The sequence below is a fragment of the Tachypleus tridentatus genome, chromosome 10 (assembly GCF_004210375.1).
Source record: "Tachypleus tridentatus isolate NWPU-2018 chromosome 10, ASM421037v1, whole genome shotgun sequence".
Taxonomy (NCBI): domain Eukaryota; kingdom Metazoa; phylum Arthropoda; class Merostomata; order Xiphosura; family Limulidae; genus Tachypleus; species Tachypleus tridentatus.
Genome location: NC_134834.1, coordinates 160,189,823 through 160,217,177, shown reverse-complemented (window position 1 = coordinate 160,217,177; position 27,355 = coordinate 160,189,823). Strand labels below are relative to the sequence as shown.

The window sequence follows — 27,355 nt, the reverse complement described above, 5'->3', positions numbered from 1 at the left end:
AAATATAGTAGCCCTAGAATTGGCGGCAGGTGCTATCAGCTTAAAGTTAGAGGAAGCTTGTAAAGATAGTCCTTGTGTAGTTTGGAGGAATAACCGAAACAAGACAAACTGAGTGTGGAAGGAAGTTTCATTTCTTCAGAATCATTCATCATCTTGGTTATTTACTCTACTTGGTGGTTAGGGCGCTTGACTCGCTACCTGTAGATGCGGGTTTGAATTCTGTCGCCTAACTGACTGTATAAATGTGTTGCAATATATGTCAGTTCACTTCGCCAGCAAACAAACAAAGTTATTCAATTAGTTTTACACATTTGTTTCTAGTTTGTTGGCTTTCACGCAAAGCTAATCTATATCCTTTAGCTGTTCCCTATTTTAAAGCGATAGACTAGAGGGAAGGTAGGTAGTCATTACCAGCCGTCACGAGCTCGTGGACTCCTCTAATCGAAGGGAATTTGACCATTACTTTTATAACGTACCCAGGACCACACAGTAAAGAGTACGATTTTTGTTCTTGGCGGTAACGGGACACCTGCCATGGAACCTCGAATTCATCGTCCGGCACATTAATCGCCTTGACACGCACTCAGCTTCGTTTCTGGAGAAGGATAGGGTGTAACCATTATGCAAAGTGTAGCATTACCTAATGTTGTTTTATTTGTATGTAACTTTAGGTAATATATTAATTATCATTCTTCTATGTAGTGTGATCTACATCTAATGTGTTGTTTTGCTGAAGTGACACAGTATTTAATATTTCTAGGTCTAAGAACATGTTCTACTTCCATAATATAAGCAGTAATTAACACCTCATATCAGCTACGCGATTCCCATTAATTTAGGTTAATACTTTAAACGACGGCCTCACAATGTCAGGTGAGTTGTACGTCCTGCCCTACATAATAGACAAAGAAAAATGTTTTCTACCATAAGAAGGATGTTAAAATCACTAGTTTAAAGAAGAATATACAGGTGGAATAAAAGAAACCACTATGTATATAGGCAGACTAATATATAAAAAACAACAGCAACTTATTAATATATAATTTCTAGCTAAATGACCAGCTAACGCGATGTTTCCACATCAGTAGACAAAAAACGCTATTTATTTGGTGAAAGAGATTCTCATCTCTTAGTTTTACTCCAACTTCTTTGTTTCCAAATTTTACAAGCAGCTATTAAAAACAAATATAAATACTAATACTAATGCTTTGCGTTTACGAAAGTACACTGTATTTTAAGCATAGTAATTTTATGAGGCTTATTGGTGTCTTTTAGTTTGGACAAAATTATATAGGCAAGTATAATACACAAAGAGTAATCGTAGTTTAGTCATGTCTAGGAAAATACTACATTCATATATGGTAGTAAGGAGAAATATCTGCACGTGATATCTACTGATGTCGTAAGATATGAATCATGAGAGCAACGACGTTCACGATTACTTGTTCTGTTTTCAGGCCCTTTTAGATCCTTATGTTATTTTACAATGCCCTCTAGTTAGCAGATTGTATTGATTGAATTTTCGTCTCCAAGTGATGGTGGATAGATTGGTATGTTATCTTTTGAAGAGCTTGGATTCCTTCACGAAATAATCTACCAAATTTTTATAGACAGATAGGTCTGTCTGTCTGTGCGTGTACAGATAATTGTGGGCACGAGTATCCTATTCTTTTACTCGACCTGTGTTTCCTTACTTTAGACTGTATGTAGTTAAACTTTAGACATATTGTTACTCGCATATTCTTGCATACTAGAAAATAAATAAAAGAAGAGAGAAAATATTTATAATTTATTGAAATACGAACTAAAGTAGTTTTCGCATGCACAGGCAATTGGACGCCCCTGACCATACGCCCCTGACCATTGATATAATAAAACTTTACATACCAATGTTTTAAATTGTACACCTTTATCGACGGGCTGCACTGAAATGTTGCAAAATTAAGGTTCATTTCTCCTGAAGTCAAAGATTGTCTATAGGTTATCAACCAAAAAATAGTCCTGTTTTTTACGCTTCTCCTGAATCAGTAGATGAGAACTCATTTCTTGACGAAAAACACAGAGGTGGAAGAGAGCAGTTCATCAACGTATAATATAAAGACAGGATGCAGTAGAATGAAACTAATTCTTAAAGTATGACACAATAGTAGACACAAAAATTACTCAATAGATAATATTAACCCATTCTTCAAAAACTGAAGATCATGGAACATGATTTAATTGATGAAAATCTGTTCTTTATGTACCTCACAGAGCTCCACAAAATACACAAGAAAAACTGTCAATTTAATAATTGAAGCCCATGAAATACAGTTGAATTAATACGGCTCCATTATTTATGCATTTTGAAAAGAATCACACAGTGTACTGACGAATATTGAAGCATGATATAGTATATTACGTGGGCCACGTCTCGCCTCTAGTTCTCTAATATTATGGAAAGGAAAGAAAACAGTAATTAAACCAAAAGCTTTTGATTTTTAGAGTACTCACGCGTACCTATTTAAGGTTTGTTTGTAATTAAGCACAAAGCTACACAATAGGCTCTATGTACTCTGCCCACCACGGGTGTCGAAACCCGAATTTTAGCGTTGTAAGTCCGCAGACATACCGCTAAGCCACTGAGGGGGGCATGCAGATAAGATCGATTACAAAAGATTTGTTAAGTATCACAAATAAATAGTTTAAGCATCGTGTGCATCATGGAAATAGGATATGACAAATGCCGAATGCTTTCTTAAGTACCATTTATATAGAACACGAAGGTAAAGTAGGATAGATGGTAAATTATTTGTTTAGTACCCAGAATAACATTGAATAGGATACAGAGGATGTCGACTCTTTCTTTGAATGTTCTAAAGACTATAAAAAATGTGTTGCAATATACGTCCAGCTCACTTCATAAGCATATCTGATTTATGAAGAACATTACCTCAATACTTTATAAACTACTATCTGTGTATTACTTCCAAGGTGATATTTATATACTGTTATCAGCCTGATTTTCTTTTATTATTACAAAAAAATATCATACAATCTGCCTTGAAATTAATTGTGTTTATTGTTTTGAAGACTTTGCTTTTTCTACAAAAGTGTTACGTAGAAAAACAAACCTATGAACACGTGTTGTCTCCCGGAATTAATGAATTATTCACATGTAAAATGTTTATGTTTAAAGCCACACTAGTAAGAAAGTCAGTCGCAGCTCACAGTTAATACAAAAGATGAGACTGACGATATATAACCACAACAAGAAAAATACAAAACCGTAAAAGAAATGCTTACTTTAGGCCTCTCGATTTACTTGTACACGAGTTTGAGTAATCATTCTTTCATAGTTATATATTTGTAACTACCCAACAGCCGTTATTCCACCACGAGGCCTAACTGTTGTTGGAACTGTAAAGCTCAGAAATAACTTCTAAATCAAGTAAATTTTTTACCTTTTAGCGGAGTCCCTGCAAATCATTTAATGAACTTTACTTTTTTTTATATCCGTAAAAAACAATTAATATTTGCTCAGTACTCAACTTTGTAACAGCCTTTATCACCGGGACCTTGTGAGGCTTGTATGCTCCTCACGTCATAAACGTACCTTAAAATAATTTTCATTTGTTGTTTTTAAAATTAGATTCTAATTGGCTCCATCATTTGTGCGGTCTGTTTCAAAAGTCTTTAGAAACCCAGCAGAAAACTCGGTTAATCCAGAAACAAATCGAATCTTCGAAGCTATTAAAAGTACATTAGTGAATTTCACAGAACAGTATAAAACCACTCAAACTCTTACGGACAACTTCACAGTCTTAACAAAATAGCAACTCGTTATGCACGTTATCTCACTATACATACACACACATATCTTTTACTTATTCACGATCTCCAATATCACACAACCAAGTAATCAAATACCTAGAGCCAAGTAACAATAAGCACCACTCCATCACAAAATTTAACCTACATCGGCCATAGGATAAAGTTCATGTAAACTAAAAAGGACAAATAGACAACAAAAGAATAATCACTGCAAGTCTCTGTTGATACAATATTCAAGGCGGGGGAAAAAGAGGTCATAATTGCATTTGATCCTCCCAGGTCTACACAACACCAAAATCTCGATGTTTGATGGATAAGATTTGACTCTCTCTGTCACAAGTATAAATAAAGTGTAACAGATAAATGAAGAGCCGAGGAACACAACTCTTCTATATTTCACAAACAATATAGAACGGAATAAATGAATTTTTCTACAAAAGACTTCAAGACTTTTACGCCCTAAACAAATAAAAAAAAACGTTTTATTTGTTCAAAATCTCAGACGAGGCATGACTTTTTTCTTTGACTCTGACGAACGCTAAATGAAGAAAAGGATCGCTTGTAAGAATAGTTTTAAATTTTGTAAGTTTATGAGATCTATTGTACCAGAGTACATTTTTATAACTATTTTCATGATTGGCATAGTTGTGTGCAAAAATATTAGTTTGTCATCATGGAGTTTAATAGGAATAAGCACACTGTATTTTTCTAGTTTTTGTTATTCATAAATCATTATAATTTAACCAAAACTGTCAATCTTGTTGAATGATTTCAAAAATACTTTATTGTAACATATACTTTAATCACAGTGTAGGTTGGAGGTCAGTCTTTATGACTTGTATGTACTACTTTTGCTTGGTAGTTCGCTTTAGACCAGCAGGGGCCTGGCGTGGCCAGGCGGTTAGGGCGCTTGACTCGCACTCTGAGAGTCGCGGGTTCGAATCCCCGTCACACCATACATGCTCGCCCTTCCAGCCGTGGGGGCGTTATAATGTGACGGTCAATTTCACCATTGGTTGGAAGAGAGTAGCCCAAGAGTTGGCGGTGGGTGGTGATGACGAGTTGGCTTTCCTCTAGTCTTACACTACTAAATTAGGGACGACTAGCGAAGATAACCGTTGTTTAGCTTTGCGAGAAATTCAAAAAATCAAACAAATAAACTTTAAACTAACAGAGTTTTCAATATCTGAAAATGTTTTTGTTGATTCTTTAAAAATAGATTAGCTTACATCACAAAAATAATAATGTATGGAAAATACATTTCAGTGATATGTAATCCTGAACTATGGCTACTTATAAGGTCAAGCCTAGCTAATTAGTGTTTAAATGTATGTCGCATGGGATGGGAGACATATACTCAGAGGGGATTTTATAGTAACTGAAAATCTAAGACCGTATTGTAACTATACACTGAAATGGTAAAAATAAGTTAGGCGACGCTCTTAGTAAACTCAGGGAAAAACTATTTTTAACTTTTCTTTTTGTTTTGTAATTATCTCACTTTATAACTGTAACGCTCCCCCGCTGGTACAGCGGTAAGTCTATGAATCTACAACGCTAAAATCAAAGTTCGATTTCCCTTCGGTGGACACAGGAGACAGCCCGATTTGGCTTTGCTATAAAAAAAACATTCGCACTTCAACCGTAACACATTTTGTAGTTCATCAGCATCGTTTCAATCCAATACGATGTTGATTATTACAACTTTCATTAGGCTTAGGAAAAACACGCCGAATGTAATTATTAATCTGTGGGACCCGATGTGGCCAGGTGGTGAAGGCGCTCGACTCGTAATCAGATGGTAGTGGGTTTGAATTCCCGTCACACCAAACATGCTCGTCCTTTCAGCCATGGGGACGTTATAATGTATCGGTCAAACCCACTGTTCTTTGGTAAAAGAGTAGCCTAAGAGTTGGCGGTTGGTGGTGATGACTAACTGCCTTCTTTTCTTACACTGATAAATCAGGAACGGCTAGCGCAGATAGCTTTCGTGTAGTTTTGCGCGAAATGAAAAAACAAACAAACAATTAATCTGTGGTTCGCGAAAACCTGATTATTACGAAATCACAGTGCAGAGGCCCCATTGTGGTTCGCTGAGACTGATGAAAAAATTAGATAGTTCATGAACAAAAAAATTTGAGAATCGTTGATTAAGCCAATTCTTATGAGAGATAATTGAAACAACAGAAGTAGAAAATAAACTATAATACAATGTGTGCTTACGTGTTAATTTGTTTTTAATGCAAATCTACTAACTACACGAGTAGTCGAACATATGTTTTTAGCGTTACAAGTAAATTTACCACTGATTCACTGGGATATTTTAGATGTACCTTTGCTGTTCACTTCGTGTCACAAACTTTACGTTAGGCCTGTTTCTGTGAGGTACAATATGTTTCAGTCATTTCAGAAAACAAAGCTCAAATTTAGCAAAATGATAACAAAGAAAATTTCAAGTCTTGAAGATCAAGGTCATTATCAAAAGGGGCAAAGAAAACAATATTAAAAAATATTATTGACTTCAAAATACGATATTTATATCTTGGAAACCAGAACTTTATAGGTGATGTGACAAAAGATTTGAGCAAGAAGCTAGATTTAATAACTGATTTACTTTTAGTGAATGAATGAGGGTCTTAGTAACTAAAAATTCAAGTGAATTTGCATCCAGAGAGAGTCAGAAACAATCAGAACTCAAAAGGATCGATTAGCCAGAGTTCAAAGTAATTAAGGAACTGGACAAGAGACTATTTGACAGTTCGTGAAAATATTTTGATAGTTTTTTGCGCGAGTTAGTGAATAAACTAGTTTCTGTGGTTAGAGTTCCACGAATTACGATATTTTCTGGCGTTTTTTATTTATGCTTCGTAGTTTAAATTATGTAATCGGGTTTATATTGAAGATAGGCTTAAGTGAAACCACAACAAATTTTTATGCTAATGTCTGAAAATATTGAAACTTTACATGCAATTTGAATTTCAGCTATTTCAGTGTTACTAGAAATTTAGTACTGGCACTACTATGTTTAAGAGACTTTCCATTTAGATTAACATAACATGATATTTTTGAAAATTTAATTATAAAATATGAATGCGTTAGGTTTCAAATGTCAGATTTTCGGAATCTAACTTAGCTGTAAGACTGAATTTGTTAATGTCTATAAATTTACTCTAGTTATTGAAAAAAAATGATAACTGTCAAACCTAAAATAATGTTTGCCTAGGACACAATGATAAATTAATAGTTTTTGTTTTTATCACTATAAATGCTAAATGCTGTGGCTCAAACTATATACGAAAACCTTAAATATTAGTGAAATAAAAGAAACGTACAAAGTTAGTGTTATATTAGTTTTGTTCACATTTGACGTTTCTGTGTTCACTTCAACGTATAAAAACATCTTAAATTACAACGATTTCTTTATTTTATAACTATTTTAATTTTTAATGTTACTCGAGCAGCTTAACAGGCATTACGTTTTTAAGAATAAAAAAGTTTTGAACTTATGCACTATAATTGTTTTTTGTTTTAAGCACTTTAAATTTATAAGTTCAAGAGTATACTAACCGTTGTAAAAAAAATACACAAAAAAACAACATAAAACAGTGAAGTGGCGCCGTCTAGTTGCAGACACTTGTTGATAGCTCAAACGCTCGTATATCGTCATTCTGCGTTTAAACAGGAGGTTTTAGGGACGGTTGTACGTTAGGGTTGTGGTGACCTCGTTGCGTGTGTGTGTATGTTTGGGTTGATTTTTGTGATATTCCGTTTTATTTGCATTGTTAGATGAAAGACCAGTAAAACGAGTGAAATAAGGGAAGTCACTTCAAACTGTGTTACCAATAGCAACGCAGTTTCATCTGTCGCTTACAGTACAGCTTCGATTGAAGGACAATTTATTGCGTCTCAAGAAAAATTTCCGCAGCACTTAGCTTTGTGTACAGTACAAGTGTTCCAACACAACAAGCTCTTATGTTAACCTGCCGCCGTTCAACACCAGCTCAAAGAATTTTGCGGATGTAACTACTATGCTCTCGTGAGTTGAAAGTAAAGTATTTTAATTTTGATGAGACGTACAAGCTTGTAAGGTAAACGAGTTTCATGTATGTTAGTTACCCAAAGAAATTATGTGTGAGACTTGAAGTACTTTATAAAAAATATGGGTTGAATATTGAAATGCAACGAATAGACGTTCATTGTCCTCACTGGGTAAGGATTTTTAATGTTACTAACATTTTGTGTAAAATCGGAGTATGATTCTTCTCAGTCTCTATGTCCGAGAAGCCAGAAGTCGTTTCGCCATCCATCTCGGTTAAGGAGAGGGCTCGAGAAATAAATGCACGGGTAGCAGCAGCGGATGGACAGGTTAGCGGACAATTAAAATGGAAGGAGAAAGTTGTCTGGGGAACTATGAACTCACAACAAAATATCATAGGGGTATCAGAAGATATAAAAAATGAAACAGACAACCATGGACACAAAGAAACGTCAGAGTTGGAACACAAAAGTTACCTAACAAACGTACCGCTTAGCAAGGTTGATACTAGGAGTAATATAACGGGTGTTTCCAAGGTAGTTATGCCAACAAACGATGCTATCTCGGAGTTGTGTTTGGAACAGAACTTGGCCCATTGCCGCGTGTGTGGGTCGAACTACCCTAAAATAGCAGATCACCAGAAACAACAGGCGTGTGGTTGTGTGAATCCTTTCAGTCAGAGACGGGAAACTGTGAAAAGAGATGCTTCAGTTGTGCCTTATGAGAGCTCCTCAGATCCACAGACTGGAAGATGTCCTGATAAACAGAACTTCACTTTGTGCCCCAGTGTAGAACTAAAGAAAGATGTTGAATTGAGTGAAAGTTGTGAGAAACGTAAGCCCCAAACATCCTCTGCAATTAGTACCTGTCGCAATGAGAATGGATTTGTGAATGGAAATCAAGTTTTTAACCAGCAAGCAGTAGATCAAAATGTGTGTGACAACCTGAGAGCTATTTCCGAAGATAGCCAAACATCGTACCGGGTAAGCTTTACTCTACATATTAACGATTCTCAAGAAGTACCTAAACAAATTAATGCATGCACCAGTATTCAAGACAGTGTACCTGATCACGAAAATAAAAGCGAATTGAATCAAATCAATCTAAAAAATAAGAGCTGTGTTGAAGATGGTGAATTAAAAGTAATAGCACCAACGCGTGAGAACTGTACTCTCGAACGTCCCTTCTCTGGAGAGGAAGTTTGTAAAACGTTTAAGGACTCTGCTTGCGAGACTACATATGTTTCTAAATCTGAACCCAACGAGAGGTCTGGTGAAGAAGCAGGGGCTGGGAATAGAGAATCTATCTTTAGACAGTCATCTGCTCTTGATAAATTACCTTCTCATTCAAGAGAAGTTAACTCGGTCTCGAGTTCTAGTGAACAGAAGTCCGTCGCTGATGTTTCTATTCAGGCAAAACAATCACCTTTGGATGATATACTGAGATCTCTGGAAAAAATCTGTAACGAATTTGACATTACTAGTGCTGAGATAAGTTCTGAAAATACCAAAGATCAGGGAGATTTCCAGTGCATTGATTTGCATGCAAAGAGATCTGGTGATATAAAACGACAAGTTAGTGATTCAACCTTTTCATCAGGCACTACATTTCAACAGGAGACAACAAAGTCGTCTAATTGCTCCTGTAAACGTGATAAAGGTTGTACGTCTTCTCTTTTCTGTCATTCAAATGCTGAGACCACTTGTGATAATGATTTTAACTGTAATTTCAGCTTGCCCAAAGATTTCTCTAACGCAAACCTCAAAGGCTGTTTAAAACATCAGATAGACCAAAATATTTCGAAGGTGCCGCATGATTTTCATTGTGAATGTTCTGAGTTAGACTTATCATTCACACCAGAATTTATTAGATCCAAATTCGGCGACTACAGAACCGACGGATCAGATTACAATAGTAGATTCAATGACTATGATAATGTTAACAGTAAAACGTTTATTCAGCAAGGAAAAGATGCATTGATGTTTCCCTTTGAGACTAAGATGAATAGTAGAGCAAAAACTGGCAAGTATCATACCTTCAGCAACAAAGTCAAAGACAAAGCATCAAAAGTTCACCTAGTGCCAAATTTTCATATCACTACTCTTACGAAAGTCCTACCTTCTCCAACAGAACTAAACACGTCCCAGGCATCAAGGTCTCTGCCTTCTACTCCTCTTGCTCCTAGAGCTAACTTTCAGGTAAGGTCGAAGCCTGACTTACCTGCTTACCTAACACTTGGTAGGAAGAGAGGTTTGCGACGTGGAAGTGAGGGTAACAGGCATGAGCTTTTGACTAGTTTTTCACAAAATGACATTGATGATGGTTATATTGGAACAAAAGATATCACTCAGATAAGAAACATTTTAGCTGGACTAGATTTCTCTAAATTTAGACGTGGTAGAGGTGAAGAGGACCTTCAAACTGAACCAAAAATATCCTTGCCGCCTGGAGAAAGTCCGGAGAACGATAGCAATTATAAGGACTCCCACCGCGATAATTTATTTCTTAACAAATATAATGAAACAACTAAGAGTTTTCATGGAAGTTTAACAGAAGTTAAACCTACGAAAGACATTAGTAAGATATTTCAAAGAAGCACCTCTGTACTGGCCAGTAATAATGTTTATAATTCTCAACGTCAGTCTCTTGAGCAATATAATGCTGGTGATCTTAATCCAAAATCTGATAATTTGAAAAGTTTATACAAGACATTGGATAACACAGATCAAATCACAGATAAAAACTTAACTCGGAATATTGGTGAAGATATTAGGAATTTTCATTTTAACACCTTAAAATCACGAATAATTGAAAGTAGCCAACTTCAAGGGGCACCAAAACTCCAATACAATAATCCATCTCATAACCCAGTTAATATGATGAGCCAAAGTGAGTCTCCTAAGTCAATTTCAATTTCCCCACACAAAAATGGGAATTCAAAATTAAAACAGCTGACTGAGAAACTGAAACCCCAATCTCCATCTACTGCACCTGCCTCACCAACTTTCAAGTTGGTTAAAGATTCCGAGTCGAGTGGAACCTCGGGAACAAAGTCACCTCTAGTGAACAGAAGTTCATCTTTTTCACATGTGGATGTCACTCCAGAAGGTAGTTATAAGTTGACTAATGATTCTTCTAGCAAAGATTCAACTCAAGGCTTCAGTTCACTCTTTAGAGAATCAGCAACACTGCCAAGAAAAAGAATTACACAATTTTCTAGCCTGTCAGACAAAAACCCCACCACAAAAAGTAAATCTGTACAAGACAACACCCTTACACCTCCGAGTTTGGAATTGAGTAAATCTGATTTGTCAGTGGATTCTGTTGTAGACTCGGCAGTAGATGAAGGTCTAGTACCTGATTCTGACTGCCCATCCTATTCTCATGAGTACAGTTCCGTTACTACAACTAACCCCAAATCTCGTGACTCCAAGTCTTCTGTATCATGCATTCGTGATGGACCTAATACGTACGTTGGAGTTGGGCTTGGAACCCGTTCTTTGCCTAGTGAAACTAGAAAACGAAGAAAGGGTTTCAGAGGCCATACAGTTGGGTTTAAATTAGGTCTTCATGAAACCAAATCAAGTAATGGCAGGCTTTTGACATATCCGCCTCAGCGACGAAGTTCCGTGTCAGAAGACGAACTGGAATATACTTCTGTTGACAGCAATGGCTTAAAATCTTTAAAGATGTCCCAAGGTCTGAGTTCGCCGATAAATGAAGATGCTCTGCGGCAAACTAGTGACCTGTCTCTAGCAGACAGTCATTTTAGCCACGGCGAAAATATCCGGGACGAAACATATCGAGACATTCTAGAAAAGGTTACAGGAGAATCAAACCGTTTAACTATAGAAGATAGAAATGTAAAAGCTTTAAAGAAAAAGTATCATAGTGATCCTAGTAGAGAAAATACTGGTATGAATGTTCATTTACCTGAAATAATCACCACGTGTAACAGTGAACCCAAACTATACGATTTTGACAATTCTGAAGGATCACAACAACGTGGATTAAGGTTGGAGATAAAAGAGTCAGTTAATGATGATTCAAACACTGCGCTTTCAAATATTATGCACGGTCAAACCAGTCAAAGTCCTGGATTTTTTGCCCAGTGTCCTTCTCCCCAACCTAGTTTATCAGGACTAGACTTCGAGATAGACAAAGAAAGACTCATGACCAAGAGTCCTCAGCAACAAAGAAGGTATTCTAAGAAACGTCTTAGAGGACCTTATGGTGAGATGTTAGAAGAAGAAATGAGAAAATCTGGAGAGAAACAGAAACCAAACTTTTCCGAAGATCTTAGTTTCTTGCAAGAGATAAGTGAAGAGAAAAATAACGATGACTTTCGGTCTCTTTCTGAGATTCGCTCTCGACCCAACAGCTTCCCTATTAGCCAGTCCTTGGATGATACGGACCTTAAAAGATCGACGCCTCCTGAAGTCAATGTCCCAAGGCGAAAAATCAGTGCTAACATCCCTTTTGTACAAAGTGACAGTGAAGTTTCTCATTTATTATCTCCACCCCCAGTTACTACATCTTCTTCAGACCCCAACTTGTCGCAGAGCATTTCCGATTTGCAAATATCCGAAGACAACTGTAATTTGTGGAATCAGGAAGAAGATGTTTTGGTCTACGAACTTACGAAGCAGTCTGAGTTGGCGAGAGCAAGATCTATAAAAAGACACCAAGTGAGTGTATAACGTTGTTATTTTTAAAGTGATTGTTAAAAATTGCACTGAAATATTATAATAATATATATATATAGACCAGGACCTGATGTTATACGTAGTTTAAGGTTACAGGGACACCCCTTCACCTGACGAAGCTGAAATGGAATAAGAGAAAATGTTTGTTATTTTATACCTCCATCTTTCGAGGATTATTGGTATAATGATGTATACCTCTCTACAAAGCGTCATTTTATGATATAGCAGTTATCAAAATTACAAACTTACTTATCCTGTGTTAGTTGTACAATCCTTGCAAGAAGAGTACGGCTATATTAAAAAAACAGTAGGGATATGTGAATATTTGCACTGGTAGTAACGTTAGAAACTTTAAATGTTTCGCTGTGTCGTGACACATATAGATGCTGGTTGTAAACAGTATACAATTATCTGATTAGACACAATGGTATGCTATTAACTACACATGTAAATACTACATGTAAGGTTATGTCACCAACAGGATAGATGCTGGATCTTAGGGTATGACATAAACACTAGGTGAAGTATTTCATTATCCACACATACAGGATGTTAGCGTTATAAACCCATAGACTTACTGTTGTACCAGCAGGGAAACCAAAAAGAGGTTAAAATTGTATTTATTTACCGTACTTTGATAAGTCCCTATTATTGTATTCTCTGAAAGAAAATACTTATATTTTTACTAATAAGGTCTTATGCAGAAAACGTTTATTCAAATCATTGTATAATCCTTAAATGTAAAAAAAAATAATTAAAATTAAATAAACTTATCTTGAATAATCCTCACACGCAAAAAGGCGATTTCGACAGTAATTGTAAATCTTTTAATCTAATAATATTACCATGACAACAGAATGACGTTGCAATGATGTATTTCGATGATTGAAAATAAAATGCATATGCAGTTTATAAAATGTGAGTATTGAAGAAGAGGACATAAACCTGTGGTTTAAATTAAGCAATATGACCGTAAAGAGAACAAAGAAGAGAATTTCCAGTGATTACTTATTTGTAACATGATATTTGATAATTAAATAGTGTAATTATAAAAAAACACACACGAAAGTTTAGACAACATGGTTTTCTTTGTTTGTCACAATTAGAACTAAGAAGAACAAGACAGTTCCTAGTATTTAATCCCAGAACTTTATGTAAAGGTAGTGAATGTTTATGTTGACTTACTCATTCTATTGTAGAATAAAATATGCTATAGAAATGGGCAACATTAACACAGTCTGTTTACTTATGTATATTACATCTGTTTCATATCTTTTGATATGATGGGTGTGAGTGTGGGAAAAAGTAAACAGTCTGGTCTTAAATTATGTTTATGTGATTGAACATTTTTTGTACGTAGTTTTGAACAATATAAATGCAGCTAACACTAACGACTTCTGAATTTTGTAAATCAGCCAGCTTCAGGAAGTCGTATATAAAGCGAAAGGCCTTTTCGGCGGAGTGTTTACAGCAAATAATGCTGTACGGTCTTCGTACTCTTAAGATATTACTGTTTTTTATTTTTTGTTATGTTTCGAGGTGGCTTTTTTCTGCCCTTAGTCTCTATTGGCTTTGGTAGTTTCGGGGCTGTAGAATTTCTTTCTTATAATTACAAATTGCTGTAAAACACAGTGACTGCTGTGTAACAATAATACATTTGGCCTAAAACGTTTTGATAAAGATCGTGTGAAAACTGCGGATGTTTTTTGAAGGCGGAGCATTAACTTGTGGGATACAAGAGATAGGTCTGAAGTGCTGTTTTTATATAACTGATTAAGGAAAAAATATTTGTAGGTTACATGATTTACTTCACATCTTTTAAGCCTATTGGATTCTAATACTTTGATAGTTTTCATCGTAATAATGCATTTGCTTTAATAAATTGAAAAAAAAATTGCAATGTAATATAGGTTTTATCACTGAGTGCTATTAGGCCTATTAATTCCAAAACTTCGTCGTCTTTTGGCTTACAATATCATCAAATAAGAGGAAAAAAACCTTAACTATGACGTCATTGTAGATAATACGTCATACTGTTGTTTGAGTTCCATGCCAACTCTGGCTATTGTTTTTCAAGTATTTATAATTCATATATTTCCATTAACTGTTGTTAGTCTCCAACTAATTACATTTGATATAATAACTCTCACTGATATTGCAAACTTCCATACTTAATGTTGTTATTACTAGCTTTTTTTAGTATATGTAACTGTCACTTTTCATTCTAGAAAGAGATTCTTTGCTAGAAATCCATGATCTGTATTTCAGGGAACCCAGACACACAGTAATTTATTACTTTTTATATTTGTTTTGTTGTAAAAATAGAATCAACGCTTTACTCGTTGGCTTGCTATAATGAAAGTTACCATAACAAGAGATCTCGATAAACCTGTCACGCCATCTGGGGGGTTTTTCATAGTGAGAGATCGGCCACGTTTTTGTTGCTCTTGTATGATATATGCTGTCATTGTTGTCTGACTGCTTGTGCTGTCTCGATGATCCTGATAAGATGTCATCACGTGTAATGTACTCAACAGGCATTTTCTACTGTTAGTGTCTCAGTTTAAAATTTTAATAGGAGAGGAAAGTTTTTGTTTAATCATGGTGTGGTAGATATAACCAAGGACATAGCATTACTGATTGCGAAATTACTGGGTATTATTGAGCTTCTGAGTTTGAAAAGAATTACAGTCTTTAATGGGCCAACAATCGATTGATTAGTTAGTTTCTCTAACAACACTGTAAGAACTAATACATCGGAACATGATGCAATGAAATAAGAAGTATGATATCACTCTTTATGAGGATTGATAATTATTCTTCTTCATCTGAGATTTGGAATGGAACTCCATTTTCTCAAAGAGCCACACATACTCAAAATGATAACAGCCCAAATAAATATGCTGAACATAATATGCGATTTTTGTATCTTTACCGAATATGTTTAGGCCCTTAGAATTCATTCCTTTTAGAGATAAAAAACTCGTTATCTGTGCTGTGAGCTTTTATTTTAAAGCTATTAATATGTATATTATGAATAGTATAAATGCTATTTCACGAAATAAAGAAATGTTTTATCAGTTTTAAAACTCCACAGTAAACGCTTATCTTATTGATTAAAAGTGTATCGTTAACGAAAATAATTAGATAATAATGTAAAGTTCAACCCCTTTAGCATAAGCTAAGGTTTCTTTACTGAATCCTCTTTGGTCTAAACTTTAAAAACTATTGGCTAGGCCTAATGATTGGCATAGTAATAATAAAATCACGTGCTTCGTCTGTCTCTTCATTAATTTCGTATTTACTATATTATGCTTTAATTTGAATTTCCTTTATTTTCACACATTGTATCAGAATTTCGTTGGCAAACCTCTTCCCACAACGTCTTGCAGTAGGTAATAAACAGCAACTGTAAAGACACTTGGGCGTTGTGGCGTCACAACTGACGTGAACTTTTGAAATATGTCCTTAATCTTCAATGCAGATTACATTTCACTGAATCAACTAATTTGTTGTTCTTTCTATTAATTTAGCAACGGACGGGAAATTTTCGAACTAAGTAAAAACAAACAAAACACACATTGAGAAGTACGTCAAACTTACTCAAAGCGTGTTGGTAATGTATAATAGCATAAGATAGCCATGTTCCGCTGCGGAATTTTGAAGTCCCCTCATGCGTCTTCATTATTTTAATTCTATCCCAATGCGCTAATTTATAAAGTTATTTGTCTGTTGTCATTTCCCAAACTTAATTCAATTCTACTATGCTATTAATATAACCTGCCGTGTTTTTATTTGAATTATTTCCATTCTCCAATGTTCTCTGATTCATATTTTTCTTCCAGTTATTTGTTGCCTTCCTTCAATTCAACTTTTTATATCTTTATTTTAATTTCAGATTTGTATTTTTCTTCCTCTATTGATGGTTGAATCTTTTGTATGTGCCAGTATTTGTTAACTGTTCTGTTTGATATAATTTCCCAAATTTATAAATTATTAAAGCCTTATTTTTTAAAGTATATACTTTTATTCTGACTTTTTTTCCTTTTTTTTACTGTAGAATCATCAATATTTTCCCAATGTTTTGTTTGAATTTTCCCAATCGTAGTTTTAATTCAAGATTTTGAAAGCAATATTATTAAATTTAACTTTTAGATTCTAAATTTTTATTATTTTCTCTTTCTTCACTAACACTCCATCACCGTCGCGCCAAACATGCTCGCCCTTTTAGCTGTGGGGGCGTTATAATGTGACGGTCAACCCCACTATTCGTTAGTAAAAGAGTAGCCCAAGAGAGTTGGCGGTGGGTGATGATGACTAGCTGCCTTTCCTCTAGTCTTACACTGCTAAATTAGGAACGGCTAGCGCAGATAGCCCTCGAGTAGCTTCGAGCGAAATTAAAAACAAAACAAAACAAAAAACACACTAACACTAATGGGAAATCATTCAATTATATTTTCTAGGTTTTTTTTTACCATCTCTTTGGCCAGCTCTGTTGCTGATACCACTTGCTGAATTTAATAAAGAGAAAATGCAAAATTATATATTTAAATTTTGTAAAATAAACTTTATTTTCCGAGTCTACGTGTGCAATTCAATGCCTCGGGTTATATGAATGCTTGGAAAAATTGAATGTTTTCAAGTCTATTATCTTTGCATGCTACAGAATTCTTAACCGCCTTGTTTGATGTAATTTCCCGAACTTTATCTGCTTAAACCTTTTCCAGTATTCTGAGGATCTGTTCCATGGGTCCTGGGAAGTCCTGTTGCCTTTATATCACTCTTTGTTGCCTTTGACTGACTGAGAAATGTTTGGTTGTGAAACTTATTGAATATTGTTCGTTTATGGTAAAATATGTCCATTTTTGGCCACTTTTAGCAGATTTTTTTTTACTATTTTATTCTTTTTTAACAGTGCTTAGCATAAAACTTCCACATATTGTTCATTTAATAAGTGAGGGTTAGAAAAAAAAATACGGGGCTTAAGGGCTATAGGACAAAAATTGGTCAAAGGTTTTTGAGTCAAATCTAAAAAAATAACACCCTCCTAGAACCCCCTTACGTGTGCAAATTTCAGGTCTCTTGGTTATTTCCTTTTGGAGCTATGGCGGTCACATACGCACACAAACAAAGACTGGTTCTTTTTTATTATAAAGTTTAACGTGTAATTGTTAATAGTGAAATCACTCCCTGTAAGATTATGTAAATTTGTATATGTTACTGCGTCGAATCACGTTTAATGCCCCCATTATATTATGCATTGATTTCATTTAACTTGTAATTGTCAAAACGTAGTTAAAACTGTTTTTAATATTTCATCCTTACACTAACCTTATTGTTAGGTTTGAATTGTTGGTTTCTATTAAAAGATGGATGGTAGAAATGCGTATTTTAAGAGTAAGGAAGTAATAACTTAGAAAGGATCACGCCCTTTAGTATATCGTATAATTTGGAATTTTTTTTCTATGTGTTACTTTTCTCTCACGTTAAATCAATATAAATGTACTCTGCTTATTCAGATCAAATATGATATTTTTATCACTTTACAGAATCACATTTCATTATACTGTTCATTGTTCATCTTTCATCATTAACTTTACATTTTCTTTTTGCAGTTTCTTACCATCTTATGTTACTCTTCAGACAAGTTAGTTCTTTAATGAAATTAAAAAAATTCTGTAAAATTCACACTATATTTACTTAAAAAATAAAACAATAACAAAGAAACCAAAAATGTGTTCAGCACATAATAAATATTAGAATAAATGTAGTTAAAAACTGCACCTACAATCCAAAATGACCTGATTTTCGCAATTTCTCATATCCTAAAGCATTATTTATTGTATAAATAATATTGTATTCAAGTGACCTTAAAATAATTAATAAAATACATTTCATAAGTTATTTTTTATATTTTTCAGCAAAAATGCAAAAGAGAGAAAACGTTAAACAATTATTGCAGTTTTTCTTTTTTTATCACATAAGTATCAAAATGTGTACTTTGTGGCAAGGAAGAGGTTGATGCTTGGATGCATTATGTGATATTTACGTATTCGTAAACATATATTTTCAGTTCCCTCTACAAATATATCTTTGCAAGCTAAAACCCAAGTAATTTTACTAAAATTACAGAAAATTTAAAGGTAATGTGCATTAATTTATCCCAAACAGGATAAAAAGACAATTAGAACACTAAACATAACGAGAATGAAAGTATTTTTAGTGCAGACAAAATGGTTTCTTACAGGACTTTTAATTGAAATCTCGAAATGATTATTTGAATAACTGGCACAGTTTATTCTAAAATAAATATGTTTCTCTGATTCTTGTTGGACATAACATGGAATTTAACAGAAGAACGTTTTATAATAACGAAGGATATAGCTTTGAGCAATTATTATTATTTACAGCTACCAGATGAATTGAAATATACGAGTTATTTAATGTAGATATTATTTCCAGTTCTAGCTGAACTGAAACATCTGATTTATATTATCTATATAATGAATGCTTTAAATAAAAATCTTTATTCAGTGATCCCTGTTCTCCAGCTTTTAGGTTAGAGATTATATTGTTAAACTAACGGAAGTATTTGTTAGTGTGTTTGGATAATTCCTGTAAAAGTTCGGACACTGGTATGAATTAATAGGATTATAATATACGTCATCCATTACCTTTAACATTAATTAATAAATCTAGAAAACATTGAAATGTGTATTTTAAAAAATTGTGCGTGGAATATTTTTAGTACATAAGTAGCAGATATATAAGTTTTCATTTACTGTGTTTTCTTTTATATGCCCCCAGTGACACAGTGTCTGTGGACTTACACACTAAAAACCGGGTTTCGATACCCGTGGTGGGCAGAGCACAGATAGTCCATTTTCATTTTATTTTATACTTGTTTATTTTTTAATTTCGCGCAAAGCTACACGAGGGATATCTGCGCTGGTCGTCCCTAATTTAGCAGTGTGAGACTAGAGGGAAGGCAGCTAGTCATCACCACCCACCGCCAACACTTGGGCTAATCTTTTACCAACGAATAGTGGGATTGACCGTCACATTATAATGCCCCCACGGCTGAAAGGGCAAGCATGTTTGGTGTGACGGGTATTCGAACCCGTGACCCTCAGATTACGAGTCGAGCGCCTTAACCACTTCACCACGTTGGGCTTTATTTTATAAACATCATATTTTGTAATTCGAGACTCCATACTGTTTAAATTGTTCACTAATTCATGGATTGAGATACAGAAAAGAAATAGGGTTAAAATTTTCACGATAAATAACAATAACAGGCGTCTCAGTGGTAAGCTTCAGGACTTGTGATGCTAACATCCAAGGTTCGATCCATGTGGTGAACACAGCGAAGATAGCTTATTCTGTAGATTTGCACGAAAACAAAGAAAAACAGATAATTTCCACGAATAAATAAATAGTTTCAAGTAAAAAAGAATGTTTAGAAATGAAAAATAATTATTCAGTGCAGTCTGAGTATTAATTGTAAAAATCAACTTATGATCGTCCGCACATTAAAAAGAAGAAAAAATATCCAGATGGGAAGAAACAAAAGAAAAGAAAAGGTGTCTTAAAATTTTCAAATTTTGAGAAACAATGGACTAGGTGTGTCTGTCCATTGGTTTAGCCCAAAGCTAAAATAGGCGCTCTCTTCACCGCGGAGAATCAAATATTAACCCTTAACGCTGTAACTTGTTATACTTACAGTTGACTCACCGGGGAGTACTTGTTAAGAAGAGGTGAAAATTGTTTTCTTTCGTAGTTCATTGTAAAATAATTAATTCAATAAGTTAAATTAAGATACAACATTATGAGGTCATACGCTCCTAACGATCTTAAGTTCTTTTACAAAGATTTTGCTTGTCTGTCGAATGCACAAGGGTAAGGAGTCACTGGACAAGTGTATGTTTCATCATCTAGTTGTATGATATAATTCTGCGAAGACTGGGAAGCTTGGTTCTGTTTACGTTTCGGTACAAGAACTGGAAGCCGTCGTTTCATTGCGTGTGGGTGGAGAAGAAACGCTGCATCTGGTGCTCTTCAAAACGGAAACTAATTACACAAGACACTGGGTTAACTTGACTCTTGCGCTTGCGTGGAGCTTGATATAAGCAACCCGAAACTACACCAGTCGTCTGTTTGCTTATAGCCAGGCGTGTACAGAACTTTCGGTTTGCGTACGTGTATGGGCACTTTTTTTTTAAATATTTGTGTTAATTAGCCTGCAGACTTTTTCACTACCCCTTCTTGGGGTTACTCTCCTAAAACTATCCTTTAACATATTATACCGAAGTGCGTTTTTGTGTTCGACTGCAACACTGATATTTATCGTGTGTGTATATAATCTTTTCTTTTGCTGGACGTATATTAAAATCAAAATTAATTTATTCGCAATTCGTTTGAGAAACACTCAGAGGCGTTGGCGTCGTGCATGTGTAGTAATATATAGAATATGAATAACCCCTGATCGTAATGTTTTAAGTAGGCCATTACGATTAACTATTAGACTTGCACAGTAATACTTGTTGTCTCGAACTTTGGCTCGTTGGACAGATTGAATAGAGATAACTTATCTTTAGAACATGTAAAAAAATAAATAAAAGATTATATGAATCGGGCGTGGCCTTAGTGCAGTGGAGTAAGTGTGTCCTCGAAATTACGTTGCACGATTGAAATTGATGCAAAATCGTGCTCTGCATTTTGGGGCCGTGGGAGCTCGATAAGAGTGACAGTCAAGTCCCACTATTCTATCAGATGAGTTGGTTAAGAGTTAATGGTAAATACTGTTGATTAGTTGCCTTTATTCAAGTCTTATCGCCTCAAAATTACTGATGGTTAGGCGAAGATAGCCCTTTGGGTAGCGTAGCGCGAATATTTTGAAACAACTAAAGGGTCAATTTATTTATATATTTGAGAAACCTCTTTCATTGATTTATTTGCTTATTTTTCGGATAGAGGGACCGGTAAGTACTATGAAACGCTTGGATTACGTTTGGACAAACATTGATAGGGATTCTTTAGTTCTGATGTGGCTGCTATAAAAGGACAACGTAACAACAGTTCTAAAGCTTTACAAAACTTAACCTGAAAAATGCATTTCAAGTAAACTATGTAATTCTTACTGGTTAAGAAACTTGTAGATACAAATAGTTCCAGAAATTATTTACGTATCTTAACCTTTGACCTGGGAAACCAGTAGCTATAACAGCGTGCAAAATTGCGAAAGCTATAATCGTCCGGACAATGAAACCGGATAACACGTATTTACATTGGTAGTAGCAGATTATAAGATGAACGCGATAGTCCGAGAGATAGCGGAAGGTAACTTTAACTATAGTCGTTTACGTGCTGCCATCATGTGTGCATGTATTTTAACATGCCTAATGGATATAAGCCTTTTTCTTATCTTTTCTCATATTGCCATATAGAGGGGGCAATGCTTGATGATATTTAATTGTCATAGAGAACAAAAATTTAATAAATACTTTTGCATTTGATACAGGCAGACAAACATCGTAATTTAACCTTTAACTAAAAGGTATTATATTGAATAACAAAAAATATTAATAGCAAAACTTTGGTTAAAACTTTCTGTTAAATGACGAGCATTCAGACTAAAAACTTGTTTTAAAAGAGATGGAGGACAGAGTTTTGGTTTGTAATTAAACACAAAGCTACATAATGGGTTATCTGTGCTCTGCCTACCATAGATATCGAAACCCAGATTCAAACGTTATAAGTACGGAGACATACGGTTGTGCCACTGGGAGGCAGGAAAGGAGAGAATAATAATTTGTGGTTATTAGTTTTTAATATTATAATATTATATAAACGAATAGTTATTAAATTAATTTTTTAGCTTGATTAAATTTAATTAAAATGAAAATGTATCTTTCAAAGCAGCTTTGAATAAGCCTTTAAAATGTTTTAGATAAGATTTTCATTTTTGGTTTCAAAGCTATTTTAATATTTATATCTAATTTGTCATATTTATCTAGGTTATTGTCGCATTAGTTTCGGCTCGACATTCTGAATGTTGAACGTAAACGTTATTACAGACGTAGGCCTAATGTGCACTCAGGTTGTCATTTTACATAAACAGTAGTAAGGCCCGGCATGGCTAGGTGGTTAGGGTGGTCGACTCGTAATCCGAGGATCGCGAGTTCGAATCCCCGTCACACCAAACATGCTTGCCCTTTCAACCGTTGGCGCGTTATAATGTGATGGTCAATCCCATTAATTGTTGGTAAAAGAGTAGGCCAAGAGTTGGCGGTGGGTGGTGATGACTAGCTGTCTTCCCTCTAGTCTTACACTGCTAAATTAGGGACGGCTAGCGCAGATAGCTCTCGTGTAGCTTTGCGCGAAATTCAAAACAAACAAATATCTTGAGAAGTTCTGTACAACCTTGCTTGTATTACGTTTCCATTTCATACGATTCACTTCAGTATGATAGTAAATCATTTAATTTTTGCTTGGATATACATGCATTTATTTATATATATATATAAATAGGGTTTACCAATATCAAAATAACATTTATCCAAGCAGTTTCACACATAAGCACTTGTTTTGTCTGACAAAGTACTTAAAAAGTATCAGGTTTTTTGTTGTCTTTTATTCTGTCTTTTTGCATTGTTTTCTTTCACAACATTTCTTTTTTCAATTTCAATATCGAATCAAAACTGGCGAGACTTCACTCTCACGATGTAGGTGGGCGACACTAATATAGAAATGTGTTTATTTTATCGTAAAAGTAAAAATAGTAATGGAATATGGAACTTTATATTTAACTCACTGTTCAACCCCTGGTTATTTTTATACAAATATGATGAGCGTGCATTGACTACTAGAACAGCAATAAACCGGTTTAAGAACTCTTGTGTGCATCGCGTTTCCAGTTTCAACACCTTCGCCTTTATTTGAATCCGTAGAAAAACAGTGTTCATGTTCTAGATGGACATATAGTGAAGCAGGTACGTAATCATGATATATATATATACATATATAGCATGTCATGCTATGTAATACATTCCCAGTCATGCTATGTTCTAATCAACACCCCATTTTGACCACGTCGTAATTCAGTTACACATAAGTATCTATCGCCTTTAGGTAGCAAAGTAGACGTATATGTAATGCCTGTATGTACGTTCGTTTGAAAACTTTAACGTAAAACGATAATTTCAGACATTTCCTGATTCGACTGTAGTGAAATATATTATACGTAGAGATTTTCTGTAAAAGCATGCTTTAGTCTTCGGGGAAACTGGTTTTTTTGAGGATTTCAAGTATCAGAAAAACCAAGGACTTCCCTCCTACCCTAATAAACACACATCGGTAGTTGAATTTTATCGAAGTGGGTTGGATGTCTATAGCTAGTTATGTGGGACTAGGGGAAGGAACATTACTCTTTCCCGCCTGATATATTAGGAATTCGGCATATTTCACACTAAGGTTAATGGAACACAAGCACGTTCTACCGTACCCACGCAAAAGATCAAGCAAATAAACTCGAGAATTCCTGTTCATTTATAGCAGTGCTTTCTATGAAAATAAATGACTAAAACACATTTCTATGTTATTACATAAAGTGTTGTTTCTTTTTATTTCCCTAAGTTATTTTTCTATAGAGGATCAACAAATTATGTGATATTTAATTATTGAAATATGGCATAAAAAAGATCAAAATCCGGATCATTTGTTTGTAATTAAGCACAAAGATACATGAAAGGTTCTCCCCACATCGAGTATCGAAACTCGGTTTTTAGCGTTACGAGTCTGCAGACGTTCCATTGTACCACTGGGTGACGATTCGGATACCCGATGAAACAAATGTACACAATAAACACACAACACACTGGAATGGAAGGGAATATTAAATGAAAATATTCAAACATAAAATATGTATTTATAAAAACGTACATAAAATATTTGTTAAATACACTGGTATGAATACTTACAACATTAACAACGCCAGAGTGTTTTGCAAAAGAAACTGTTGTGTTTTTTTTTTTTTTTTTTTATGCTGCGTTGATTGAGTTGTTGTGTATTTTGACTTCCTAACTGAGGGCGCTTTGGAAAAACTCGCACATTATGTACCGAAAAGAATAAAGAAGTTAGTGTTAGCACAAAATACCTAAATTATATACTGTATTTGAAGAATAACTTAAGCTAAATTAACTTGCGAAGTATTTGAAAAGTTCGAAAAAAGCTTTTCGTCGTAGGTTGTGGTTCAAATTATTTACTAATTTTCAGGTGCGTACAAAACGTGTTATGAGGATTAAGTGGAAATCGTGTTCGCTTTTCATAAAATGTCATTTACTGTTAAAAATAATTTAAAAAAGGATTGACTGGCAGTAATTTCGGCAAGGTTTATGAAAATAATATCAGCTATCAGTTTTCAATACTATATTTATAATGTTTAATATATGATAGTATTTCTTTATGAAACACTTTGACATTTTATGTTTACGCTTTTTGGGGTGAGGAAACATACATATTGCACTCTCTTGAAAGTCGGGTATTGCAAATGTTCTTATATATATATATACCAAGTCTTTGAGGAGCTGAAAATTCAGGGTTTACCAAAGGTTGTGACCCAAAAGTAAAAATGCCATAAAACAAAAGGATTGAACGTAACACAGCTGAAAGAGGTCGTAGCCTCTTTACACATATCATATTTTCAAACTTGACATATACAGAATATTACAAACATCATATACAACGTGTTATTGAAGCGCTTACTGATGGAGAAACTGGATATTGTTAGCTAAAAGTAGGCAAAACTTCGACGATTCTGTTTTCTGGTGAGTGAAAATAAACCTTCGAGAAGCACTATGTGAATGAAACTGAACCCTTATTTGGCTATTCATTAGCAAGATAAATACAAAATTGGGAATTTCAAAATCTGCAAATAGAGATCGCACAAAAAGTAAAGAAACAGGGCGTGAGATACTGTGGACATAATTTACTCAAACTACAAACTCCTGTTTGACTCCATGCTGTTACATAGAATGACATTTAGCAGGACTCAAAATATAGATTTGTAGTTTGCGTAAATAATGTTTAGAATATATACAGCTTTGTTTCATTACTTTTGTACGATTCTCATTTATAGGTTTTTAAATTCTCAATTTTTTTATATTTTGTTTGCTTCCTTTTTTGTTTTCAACTATGGACAAGGGATTACTTGATATGGTAGCTAACTTTATACATTGTAATGATAATAAACGTAGCTGTACTTAACTGATACGGTACATGATGATTTATTGTAGCTATTGAATAGTTGATCACATTAATTCGGGATATAAAATGTTAAGCTGCAGCTGGAGATTGTGTGGAAATTTATTTGGGAATATAGTAGGCATTTATAGTTCCTGTGGAACTAAATTATCTATCTGTATACACAATGCATAGCAATGGACATTTAACTATACACCTAGCCTAAAACACAAGCCCAACTAAGCGTGTATAAAATTTTACTAGTAGAAAAGAAGCCTTTTCAAATAAATGACCTAGTAGCTGTCATTAGGCAAGCAGACAGAAAGTGGGCGAAAGCTTATTGAAAACAAACAACAATAAAAGTAAAACAGAATGACGCGGATGTTGACGCGTGACATGTTTATATCTTTAAATTACAGCCCTGTTAGCCTACATAAATAATTATGTATTTTAATAATCTGATCCCCACTCTTAGTTTTATAAGTACACAATTACAGCAGTTTAGAGAAATATTTGCCTAATATTTCGGTCGTGAACGGCTTAATTACATGATAGACACTTTCTTTTGTTCGTTTAGTTAAATCTAACTTTATAGCCATGATACTGTCAGTATGTAAAGAGTTTTAAATAGGATTTATTTTGCTAACATAAAATCAAAATATACTTTTTTGAACACAGAGTTCCACGCAACAGGACAGTCAGGTCATATAGGGGACCTATCTCTCCACTGTGTTTCTGTTGTTTTTTTTAAAGTTAAAGCTCAAACTTGCTGTCTAACTGTTATTTTAAGTTGTTAAACATCACATAGCTTATTTTACTTTTGAGAAAAATAAAAATAATTCTAAGTGGTAGTTTTAACTCATAGTGCGAGGTCCCTGAATGCGAATGACCCAAAGCAGTCGTTTGTCTTGCTTCCTTGGGTTTTGCTCTTGACGATTATTCTTTCAGGCAGTTTGACGAATTTTACGCACTGCATATAAGCCTTTGACAACATGTATCTTTGTTCCGGTTTACAGCAACGACATGTGTGTAGGATTTTTTTTTTTTTCTAGTAGAGTTATAAAGAAATGAAGGAAGCTTTATATTGAGTCGCAGAGTTGTGTGAAATGAATCTGTTATTTCAGGTCTCTTTCTACAATATATTTTTAGACCCTTGAGGAGTTTGGAAGACCAGAGATCTGCTGCTTTAGACAAGAAGGCGAGGTGCGCTTGTTTCATTCCACGGGTTCTTTGTGCCCTCGCGCGTGTTTCTATTGTTCACGTTGGTGTGGAACCGACTACGTTACTGTTGAAAAGCTACTTCTAAGCTCCGAAAAGTGGACGTAGAGTAGTTGTGTGTGACTTTTAAACCGGTCTTCGAAAAAGTAAATCGAAAGTTTGAGCTGGGAGAGGGACAGTGGAATGAATAGTGACCATAGTTGACTGACTTGCCTACTGAAAATTATTGGATTATCTTAAAAGTATATAAAAAGGGCGTTTAAGTACAACATGAAACTAAGAAAAAAAGCAAGGAATGATAGATAATATACGAGATAAAACATTTACTAAAAATAAAAGCTAT

General features: G+C 34.6%; 1 protein-coding gene across 1 annotated transcript in view; it reads left to right on the top strand.

Annotated features, from left to right (window-relative positions):
• The first annotated feature begins 7,464 nt into the window (after nucleotides 1–7,464).
• The window catches only part of LOC143230770 (uncharacterized), a 228,158-nt gene continuing 208,267 nt past the window's right edge, over nucleotides 7,465–27,355 (top strand). Inside the window, exon 1 of the mRNA XM_076464895.1 lies at nucleotides 7,465–12,537. Within this exon, the coding sequence (XP_076321010.1) occupies nucleotides 8,086–12,537 (4,452 nt within the window). The 5' untranslated portion in view covers nucleotides 7,465–8,085. The remainder of the gene's footprint in view (nucleotides 12,538–27,355) is intronic.